The sequence below is a fragment of the Pezoporus flaviventris genome, unplaced genomic scaffold (genome assembly GCF_033815535.1).
Source record: "Pezoporus flaviventris isolate CSIRO_AGI_PZ_B2104156 unplaced genomic scaffold, CSIRO_AGI_Pfla_v1 ptg000522l, whole genome shotgun sequence".
NCBI classification, from domain to species: Eukaryota; Metazoa; Chordata; class Aves; order Psittaciformes; family Psittacidae; genus Pezoporus; species Pezoporus flaviventris.
The window spans coordinates 1-12,026 of NW_026893069.1; the positions used below are offsets into that span (position 1 = coordinate 1).

The window sequence follows — 12,026 nt, forward strand, 5'->3', positions numbered from 1 at the left end:
TGGTGTCAACGGTGCCCATTGGGTGTCAACAGTACCCATTGCCTTCTATGGGTGTCAATGGTGCCCATTGCGCCCATTGGGTGTCAACAGCACCCATTGGATGTCAACGTCGCCCATTGCATTCCATGGGTGTCAACGGTGCCAATTGCCCTCTATGGGTGTCAACGGCACCCATTGCGCCCTATGGGTGTCAATGGCGCCCATTGGGTGTCAACAGTGCCCATTGCCTTCTATGGGGGTCAACGGTGCCCATTGCGCCCTATGGGTGTCAACGGGGCCCATTGGGTATCAACGGTGCCCATTGCCTTCTATTGGTGTCAACGGCACCCATTGCGCCCTATGGGTGTCAGCGGCGCCCATTGTGCCCTGTGGGTGTCAACGGCGCCCACTGCGCCCATTGGGTGTCAACGGCGCCCACTGCGCCCATTGGGTGTCAACGGCGCCCATTGAGCCCTACGGGTGACAAAGTGCCCATTGGGTGTCAACAGTGCCCATTGGATGTCAGTGGTGCCCATTGCCTTCTAGGGTGTCAACAGTGCCCATTGCCTTCTGTGGGTGTCAATGGCACCCATTGCACCCTATGGGTGTCAAAGGTGCCCAATGGGTGTCAACAGTACCCATTGCCCTCTATGGGTGTCAATGGCGCCCATTGAGCTCTATGGGCACCCATTGCGTTCCATGGGTGTCAATGGTGCCCATCTCATGCCATAGGCATCAATGGCACCCATTGAGCTCTATGGGCATCAGCAGTGCCCATTGCCCTCCATGGGTGTCAATGGCACCCATTGAGCTCTATGGTCATCAATGGCACCCATTGTGCTCTACGGGCATCAATAGCGCTCATTGCCCTCTATGGGTGTCAATGGTGCCCACTGAGTTCTATGGGCATCAATGGCACCCATTGCCCTCTATGGGCGTCAATAGCACCCACTGCCCTCTATGGGTGTCAACGGTGCCCATTCAGATCTATGGGCATCAATGGCACCCATCGTGCTCTACGGGCGTCAATGGCACCCATTGCCCTCTATGGGTGTCAATGGCACCCAGTGCCCTCTATGGGTGTCAATGGCACCCAGTGCCCTCTATGGGTGTCAATGGCACCACTGCCCTCTATGGGTGTCAATGGCACCCATTGCATTCCATGGGTGTCAACGGCACCCATCGCACTCTACGGCCATCGATGGCACCCATTGCCCTCTATGGGTGTCAACGGCACCCATTGTGTTCCATGGGTGCCAATGGCACCCATCGCGCTCTACGGCCATCAATGGCACTCAACGCGCTCTATTGGCATCAAGGGCACCCATTGGACCCCATTACCCACCCAAGCACCCACTGACAAGGGACCCCAACCCCATTCCAAGCCCCTCCTTGTGCTCACCGGGGGTGAGGAGCCGGTCCTGGTACTTGGGCACGTGGGGATCCACGCTCTGGAGCATCACCCACATGGTGAGGGCGAAGAGCCCGGCCAGGAACCCATAGAACACCAGGTAGAAGAGCAGGATCAGGCCTAAAGGGGGGGCAAAGAAGGGGTTAAAACCCCCCGATCGCCCCAAGGGCAGCCAAGACCCACACAAAGTTGCCCAATGGCACCAAAGAGCCCCAAAACTGCACTAAATCGACCCAAAACTGTCCCAAAGAGCCCCAAAACTGCCTGAAATCGACCCAAAGATGCCCCAATGGCACCAAAGAGCCCCAAAACTGCACTAAATCAACCCAAAACTGTCCCAAAGAGCCCCAAAACTGCCCGAAATCGACCCAAAACTGTCCCAAAGAGCCCCAAAACTGCCTGAAATCGACCCAAAGATGCCCCAATGGCACCAAAGAGCCCCAAAACTGCCTGAAATCGACCCAAAGATGCCCCAATGGCACCAAAGAGCCCCAAAACGGCATTAAATTGACCCAAAACTGTCCCAAAGAGCCCCGAAACTGCCTGAAATCGACCCAAAGATGCCCCAATGGCACCAAAGAGCCCCAAAACTGCCCTAAATCGACCCAAAGGTGCCCCAATGGCACCAAAGAGCCCCAAAACTGCCTGAAATCGACCCAAAACTGCCCCAATGGCACCAAAGAGCCCCCAAACTGCCCTAAATCGACCCAAAACTGCCCCAGTGGCACCAAAGAGCCCCGAAACTGCCCTAAATCGACCCAAAGATGCCCCAATGGCACCAAAGAGCCCCAAAACTGCCCTAAATCCACCCAAAACTGCCCCGATGACATCAAACACCCCAAAATAGCCCTAAATCCACTCAAAACTGCCCCAACGACCTCAAACACCCCTAAAACTGCACTAAATTGACCCAAAACTGCCCCGATGACATCAAACACCCAAAACTGCTTAAATCCACCCAAAATTGCCCCAAATCGACCCCAAACTGCCCTAGATCCTCCCACAACTGCTTAAAATCGACCCAAAACTGTCTCAACAACATCAAACACTCAAAAATAGCCCTAAATGACCCAAAACTGCCCTAAATCCACCCAAAACTGCCCCGACAGCATCAAACACCACCAAAAGTGCCGTAAATCGACCCAAAATTGCCCCAACAGCACCAAATGGCCCCAAAACTGCCCTAAATCAAACCAAAACTGGTCCAACGACACCAAACACCCCCAAAACTGCCAGAAATCGACCCAAAACTGCCCCGATGGCATCAACCCCCCCCCCAAAGTGCCCTAAATCCACCCAAACTTCCCTAAATTGACCTAAAACTGCCTCGAGGCATCAAACACCCCCAAAACTGCCCTAAATCCACCCAAAACTGCCCTGACGACCTCAAACACCCCCAAAACTGCCCCAAATCCACCCAAAACTGCCTCGACGGCATCAAACACCCCCAAAACTGCCATAAAATGACCCAAAACTGCCCCGATGGCACCAGATACCCCCAAAATAGCCCTAAATCCCCCCCCAAACTGCCCTAAATCCCCCCCAAACTGCCCTAAATCGACCCAAACTGCCCTAAATCGACCCCAAACTGCACTAAATCGACCCCAAACTGCACCAATGGCATCAAACACCCCCCAACTGCCCTAAATCGACCCCAAACTGACCTAAAACGACCCAAAACTCCCCTAAATTGACCCAAAACTGCCCCGATGACCTCAAACACCCCCAAAATCGCCCTAAATCGACCCAAAACTGCCCCGATGACCTCAAACACCCCCAAAATCGCCCTAAATCGACCCAAAACTGCCCCGATGACATCAAACACCCCCAAAACTGCCCCAAATCCACCCAAAACTGCCTCGACCTCAAACACCCCCAAAACTGCTGAAATCCCCCCCCAAAACTGCCCTAAATCGACCCAAAACTGCCCTAAATTGACCCAAAACTGCCCCGATGACATCAAACACACCCAAAACTGCCCTAAACGACCCCAAAACTGCCCTAAATCGACCCAAAACTGCCCCAAATCGACCCAAAACTGCACCAATGGCATCAAACACCCCCCAACTGCCCTAAATTGACCCAAAACTGCCCTAAATCGACCCAAAACTGCCCCAATGGCATCAAACACCCCCCAACTGCCCTAAATTGACCCAAAACTGCCCTAAATCGACCCAAAACTGCACTAACGGCATGAAACACCCCCAAAACTGCCAGAAATCGACCCCAAACCACCCGAAATCGACCCGAAACTGCCCTAAATCGACCCAAAACTGCACCAACGGCATCAAACACCCCCCAACTACCCTAAATCCCCCCCAACTGCCCTAAATCCACCCAAAACTGCCCTAAATCGACCCAAAACTGCCCTAAATCCACCCAAACTGCCCTAAATCACCCCAAAACTGCCTCGACAGCATCAAACCCCCCCAAAACTGCCCTAAATCGACCCAAAACTGCCTCGATGGCATCAAACCCCCCCAAAACTGCCCTAAATCGACCCAAAAACTGCCTCGACGGCATCAAACCCCCCCAAAACTGCCCTAAATCCACCCAAACTGCCCTAAATCCACCCAAAACTGCCCTAAATCGACCCAAAACTGCCCTAAATCCACCCAAAACTGCCCCGAGGACATCAAACACCCCCAAAACTGCCCCAAATCCACCCAAAACTGCCCAAATCCACCCAAAACTGCCCCGAGGACTTCAAACACCCCCAAAATCACAGTAAATCGAACCAAAACTGCACCAATGATGTAAAACACCCCCAAAATCACCCTAAATCGACCTGAAACTGCCCCGATGGCATCAAACACCCCCAAAACTGCCCTAAAATGACACAAAACTGCACCAACGGCATCAAACACCCCCAAAACTGCCCTAAATCGACCCAAAACTGCCCTAAATCGACCCAAAACTGCCCCAAATCGACCCAAAACTGCACCAATGGCATCAAACACCCCCCAACTGCCCTAAATTGACCCAAAACTGCCCTAAATCGACCCCAAACTGCCCTAAATCGACCCAAAACTGCACTAATGGCATGAAACACCCCCAAAACTGCCAGAAATCGACCCCAAACCACCCGAAATCGACCCGAAACTGCCCTAAATCGACCCAAAACTGCACCAACGGCATCAAACACCCCCAACTACCCTAAATCCCCCCCAACTGCCATAAATCGACCCAAAACTGCCCTAAATCCACCCAAAACTGCCCTAAATCGACCCAAACTGCCCTAAATCACCCCAAAACTGCCTCGACAGCATCAAACCCCCCCAAAACTGCCCTAAATCGACCCAAAACTGCCTCGACGGCATCAAACCCCCCCAAAACTGCCCTAAATCGACTCAAAACTGCCCTAAATCCACCCAAACTGCCCTAAATCCACCCAAACTGCCCTAAATCCACCCAAAACTGCCCTAAATCGACCCAAAACTGCCCTAAATCCACCCAAACTGCCCTAAATCACCCCAAAACTGCCTCGACAGCATCAAACCCCCCCAAAACTGCCCTAAATCGACCCAAAACTGCCTCGATGGCATCAAACCCCCCCAAAACTGCCCTAAATCGACCCAAAACTGCCTCGACGGCATCAAACCCCCCCAAAACTGCCCTAAATCCACCCAAACTGCCCTAAATCCACCCAAAACTGCCCTAAATCGACCCAAAACTGCCCTAAATCCACCCAAAACTGCCCCGAGGACATCAAACACCCCCAAAACTGCCCCAAATCCACCCAAAACTGCCCAAATCCACCCAAAACTGCCCCGAGGACTTCAAACACCCCCAAAATCACAGTAAATCGAACCAAAACTGCACCAATGATGTAAAACACCCCCAAAATCACCCTAAATCGACCTGAAACTGCCCCGATGGCATCAAACACCCCCAAAACTGCCCTAAAATGACACAAAACTGCACCAACGGCATCAAACACCCCCAAAACTGCCCTAAATCGACCCAAAACTGCCCTAAATCGACCCAAAACTGCCCCTCCAAAACTGCCCCAAAATCGACCCAAAACTGCACCAATGGCATCAAACACCCCCCAACTGCCCTAAATTGACCCAAAACTGCCCTAAATCGACCCCAAACTGCCCTAAATCGACCCAAAACTGCACTAATGGCATGAAACACCCCCAAAACTGCCAGAAATCGACCCCAAACCACCCGAAATCGACCCAAAACTGCACCAACGGCATCAAACACCCCCCAACTACCCTAAATCCCCCCCAACTGCCCTAAATCGACCCAAAACTGCCCTAAATCGACCCAAAACTGCCCTAAATCGACCCAAAACTGCCTCGACAGCATCAAACACCCCCAAAACTGCCCTAAATCGACCCAAAACTGCCTCGATGGCATCAAACCCCCCCAAAACTGCCCTAAATCGACTCAAAACTGCCCTAAATCGACCCAAAACTGCCTCGACGGCATCAAACCACCCCCAAAACTGCCCTAAATCCACCCAAACTGCCCTAAATCCACCCAAACTGCCCTAAATCGACCCAAAACTGCCCTAAATCACCCCAAAACTGCCTCGATGGCATCAAACACCCCCAAAACTGCCCTAAATCGACCCAAAACTGCCCTAAATCACCCAAAACTGCCTCGACGGCATCAAACACCCCCAAAACTGCCCTAAATTGACCCAAAACCACCCTAAATCCACCCAAAACTGCACCAACAGCATCAAACACCCCCAAAACTGCCCCAAATCGACCCCAAACTGCCCCGATGACCTCAAACACCCCCAAAACTGCCCTAAATCGACCCAAAACTGCCCCAAATCGACCCAAAACTGCCCTAACTCGACCCAAAGCCACCCCAATGACATCCCTCCTCCCCCCCCCCCCTTCCCCCCGCCCCAAACCCCTTTAAACCCCCCAAATCCCTGCCCAGACACTTAAATCCCGGTCCGAACCATCTGTCCCTTTGGGGGGGGGGGGGCACAAGAACCAATGGGGGGGTCCCATCTGGTCCTACCCCCCCCCCCCCCCATAGGGGGGTCCCCATCCCCCACCCTGGCCATGACCTACTTTCATAGGCACGAGGCAACAGATGGGGGGAGGGGGAGGGGGGAGGGGGAGGGGGGGGGGGGCACCCATTTCCTTCCCCCCCCCCCCCCCCATTTTCCCCATTGCACCCATTGGGACCCCTTTTCCCATTAAGGGCTATGGGGGGGGCTATGGGCACCCCAAATGGGGAGGGGGGGGGATTTAGGTACCCCATTCCTATTGCATCTATGGGGAGGGAGGGGGGGGGGGCCTGTATCCCCCCCACATTTGGGTACCCAGCATTAAAAGGGGGGCCCCCCCCTCATTGTAACCCATTGGGGGGGGTCCCTCTGTAACCCCCCCTATAGGGGGGTCTTTATACAGCTCCTATAGGGGCCCTATAGACACCCCCCCCTCTCTCTGCATCTATATGGGGGGGGGCACCCCCCCAACTGCCCTATACATTAAAGGGGGGCTCCCTATGCAACCGCTGCACCCATAGAGGGGGGGGGCTGCACCCCTCAATCGCACCCATAACGGGGGGGGGAACCCCCCTATATTGATGGAAACCCCTATGGGGGGACGACGACACCCCCATAGTGTGGGTTATTGGGGTGCCCCCCCCCCATGTACCCCTATAGAAAGGCCTCGCTTTATGCGCCCTATATAAGAAAGGACGAGCCCTATAGACCCCCCCCATTGCCTCCCAATGGTGTCGCCCCATAAGTGTGGGGCAGCACCCCCAAACTTACCCCAACTGCTCCCAGTCCTGCCGAGGAGCTGCCGGGTACGGGGGTCCCAGATGAACGCCTTCCATTGAGCCCATACCTGCCCGCAGCTCCGCTTCTCCTTCTCGCGAGCCATATCGCGATAGGGGCGCGATATCGCGGACACGATATCGCGACACAACCCCCCCCCCCCTTTTAATATCCCTTTACGATCCGCAGCGGGATTCGAACCCGCGACTCGGCGCTAGTGCGGCTGCGCGGGGTTATATAGGCTCGGAGCCACGCCCACCTCGGCGGAGCCACGCCTCTTTATGCTAATAGAGAGGGGGGGAGCCCGCCTTATATGGTGTGGAAGGGGAGGGGCGTTGAGGGGGTTAAAGGAGGGTCTTAAAGGGGCCGCGCAGGGGGATAATGGGGGTGAATGGAGGAGGGGGTGGAGCCAAAGAAGGGGCGTGGCTTCGGGGGGGGCGGAGCTTCCGCATTAACCCCCCCACCCCACTGATTCTCCCTCATTGACCCATAGAGGGGGGGGCATCAATGGGTCCGGACCCTCCCATTGAACCCCCATTGATCCCCGCATTGACCCCCCCATTGCCCCCTATTAAACCCCATTGACCCCCCATTGATCCCCCATTGCCCCCTATTAACCCCCATTGCCCCCTATTAACCCCCATTGACCCCCCATTGCCCCCTATTAACCCCCCCATTGACCCCCCATTCCCCCATTAACCCCATTGCCCCCCCTTGCCCCCCGTTAACCCCCATTGCCCTCCATTGAACTCCCCATTGACCCCCATTAACCCCCCCATTGCCCCCCCATTGCCCCCCTAATAACCCCCATTAACCCCCCCATTGCCCCCCTATTGTCCCCTATTAACCCCCATTAACCCATTGCCCTCCCATTGCCCCTATTGCCCCCCTATTAACCCCCATTGCCCCCCATTGCCCCCCATTGCCCCCCATTAACCCCCCCATTGCCCCCCTAATAACCCTCATTAACCCCCCCATTGACCCCCCATTCCCCCTCATTGACCCCCCATTGCCCCCCATTAACCCCCATTAACCCCCCCATTGACAACCCCATTCCCCCATTAATCCCCATTGACTCCCCCATTGCCCCATTAACCCCCATTGACCCCCCCATTAACCCCCATTGACCCTCCCATTTCCCCTATTAACCCCCATTGACCCCCCATTGATCCCCCATTGCCCCCTATTAACCCCCATTGACCCCCCATTGATCCCCCATTGCCCCCTATTAACCCCCATTGACCCCCCATTGATCCCCCATTGCCCCCCTATTAACCCCCATTGACCCCCCATTGATCCCCCATTGCCCCCTATTAACCCCCATTGACCCCCCATTGATCCTCCATTGCCCCCTATTAACCCCCATTGACCCCCCATTGATCCCCCATTGCCCCCTATTAACCCCCATTGACCCCCCATTGATCCCCCATTGCCCCCTATTAACCCCCATTGCCCCCCTATTAACCCCCATTCCCCGCCATTGATCCCCCCATTAACCCCCATTGATCCCCCATTGCCCCCCATTGACCCCCCCATTGCCCCCCATTAACCCCCCCATTGCCCCCTAATAACCCCCATTAACCCCCCCCATTGACACCCCCATTCCCCCATTAACCCCCCATTGACCCCCCCATTGCCCCCCTATTAACCCCCATTGACCCCCCATTATCCCCCCATTGGCCCCCATTGCCCCCCTACTAACCCCCATTGCCCCCCATTGCCCCCCATTCCCCCCATTACTACCCCATTGTCCCCCTATTAACCCCCCCATTGCCCCCACCCCATTGCCCCCCATTGACCCCCCCCATTACTCCCCCATTGTCCCCCTACTAACCCCCCATTGCCCCCCCATTGCCCCCCATTGACCCCCCCCATTACTCCCCCATTGCCCCCCCATTGCCCCCCATTGCCCCATAGAGGGGATGGCACCCATTGATCCTGACCCATAGAAAGGGGGGGGGGTGGGGGGGGGGTGGTCCCCATTGGTTCCCCGTTACCAAGGAGACGGGAGCGCGCATGCGGGAACGCGGGGGGGGGGATGGGGCTTGATCCAGTTTGGAACTGGGACAACTGGGATCCATGGGGGGAGCCCCATTATGGGGGGGGGGGGGGCAATGGGGGTCCCATTATGGGGGTGCTATGGGGGGGTGCTATGGGGGGGTCCCATTATGGGGGGGGGGGCAATGGGGGTCCCATTATGGGGGTGCTATGGGGCGGCCAATGAGGGGGGTCCCATTATGGGGGGCAATGGGGGGGGCGGTCCATTTATGATCCCCTTATGGGGGTGCTATGGGGGGGGATCAATTGGGGGGTCCCATTATGGGGGTGCTATGGGGCGGCCAATGGGGGGTCCCATTATGGGGGGGGGCAATGGGGGTCCCATTATTGGGGGTGCTATGGGGCGGCCAATGGGGGGTCCCATTATGGGGGGGGGAATGGGGGTCCCATTATTGGGGGTGCTATGGGGTGGCCAATGGGGGGACCCATTATGGGGGGGGCAATGGGGGTCCCATTATGGGGGTGCTATGGGGGGGGGCAATGGGGGTCCCATTATTGGGGGGGCAATGGGGGGGTCCCATTATGGGGGTGCTATGGGGTGGCCAATGGGGGGACCCATTATGGGGGGGGCAATGGGGGTCCCATTATGGGGTGCTATGGGGGGGCAATGGGGGTCCCATTATTGGGGGGGCAATGGGGGGGTCCCATTATGGGGGTGCTATGGGGGGGAATGGGGGTTCCCATTGGGGGGGTCCTATGGATAGGGTCCTATTGGGGGGATGCTATAGGTGGGGGGGGGGGTCCTATAGAAGTGGGGTCCCCATTGGGGGGACTCCTATGGGGTGGGGGGACCTGAAGTGGGGGGATCCAATGGGGGGGGGGGTGGTATGGGGGGGTGGGATCCCATAGGGGAAATGGGGGGGGTCCCATAGGGATGGGTCATAGGAGGGGTTCCTATGGGGGGGTCCTATGGGGGGGGGCCCATAGGGATGGGTCATAGGAGGGGTCCCATGGGGGTCCCATAGGGATGGGTCATAGGAGGGTCCTATGGGGGGGTCCTATGGGGGGGGTCCCATAGGGATGGGGTCATAGGAGGGGTCCTATGGGGGGGTCCCATAGGGATGGGTCATAGGAGGGGTCCTATGGGGGGGTCCTATGGGGGGGTCCCATAGGGATGGGTCATAGGAGGGGTCCCATGGGGGGGGTCCCATAGGGATGGGTCATAGGAGGGGTCCCATGGGGGGGGTCCCATAGGGATGGGTCATAGGAGGGGTCCTATGGGGGGGTCCTATGGGGGGGGCCCATAGGGATGGGTCATAGGAGGGGTCCCATGGGGGGGGTCCCATAGGGATGGGTCATAGGAGGGGTCCTATAGGGGGGTCCTATAGGGCGGGTCCCATAGAGAACAGGGATGTTCCATTGAGGTCAATGGAGGGGGGGGAAGCGGCTTAGGCTGAGCCGCTGCTAATTATAGCGCGGGCCCTTTAAGAGCCTTTGGGGGGGGGGGTGTTAATCCATGGGGGGGGGAGGGGAGGGGATGCGCTGTCACATCCCATAATAGTGCCCTGCGGTCCCGGTGTGGGGCACGAGGGGGCGGCCATGGCACTGCAATGGGGGGGGTGAGGGCTATGGGGGCAGCCATGACACCCCCATGACACCCATTGACACCCATTGACACCCATTGACACCCATTGACCCCCATTGACCCCATTAACACCCGTTGACCCCATTGACACCCATTGACACCATTGACCCTATTGACACACATTGACACCCGTTGATACCTATTGACACACATTGACCCCATTGACCCCCATTGACCCCCATTGACCCCATTAGCACCCATTCACCCCATTGACCCCATTGACACCCATTGACCCCCATTGAACCCTATTGACACCCATTGTCCCCATTAACACCCATTGACCCCACTGACCCCCACTGACCCCCATTGATCCCTATTGACACACATTGACCCCATTAACACCCCTTGATCCCCATTGATCCCCATTGACACACATTGACCCCATTGACACCCATTGACCCCCATTGACCCTATTGACACACATTGACCCCATTAACACCCGTTGACCCCACTGACCCCCATTGACCCCCATTGACCCCATTAGCACCCATTGACCCTATTGACCCCCATTGATCCCCATTGACACCCATTGACCCCATTGACCCCATTGACACCCATTGACCCCCATTGAACCCTATTGACACCCATTGTCCCCATTAACACCCATTGACCCCATTAACACCCCTTGACCCCATTGATCCCCATTGACACACATTGACCCCCATTGATCCCCATTGACACACATTGACCCCATTAACACCCATTGACCCTATTGACCCCCATTGATCCCCATTGACACCCATTGCATTGACCCCATTAACACCCGTTGACCCCATTGACACCCATTGACCCCCATTGACCCCATTAACACCCGTTGACCCCATTGACCCCCTATTGATCCCCATTGCCACCCATTGACCCCATTAGCACCCATTGACACCCATTGACCCCCATTGATCCCCATTGACCCCATTGCCACCCATTGCCACCCATTGACCCCATTAGCACCCATTGACCCCCATTGACCCCCATTGATCCCCATTGCCACCCATTGACCCCACTGCCACCCATTGCCACCCATTGCCATCCACTGACCCCCATTGACACCCAGTGACCCCCACTGACCCCATTGCCCCCCATTGCCCCCCATTGCCCCCACAACCCCACATCCCCCCCCCCCCTTGCTCTCCTCCAGGCCTGCTCCCAGCCCCCTTCATGCCAGCCCTGGGGGTCGTGGGGGGCCTTGTCCTCGATGTGGGGGGTGACAGCAGGAGCTCAACATCTGGGGCACCCCC

The 12,026-nt window shown here is 56.6% G+C and overlaps 1 protein-coding gene across 1 annotated transcript; it reads right to left on the reverse strand.

The window, feature by feature from the left end:
- Window positions 1-1,324: 1,324 nt before the first annotated feature.
- LOC133263900 (sodium/potassium-transporting ATPase subunit beta-2-like) lies at window positions 1,325-7,269 on the reverse strand (the record flags this gene model as incomplete). Its single annotated transcript, XM_061443761.1, has 2 exons — window positions 7,143-7,269; window positions 1,325-1,510 (listed from the first exon to the last, which is right to left on the reverse strand). Coding segments are annotated over exons 1-2 (298 nt in total), but the record flags the coding sequence as incomplete, so codon positions are not given.
- Between the last annotated feature and the right edge of the window lie 4,757 nt (window positions 7,270-12,026).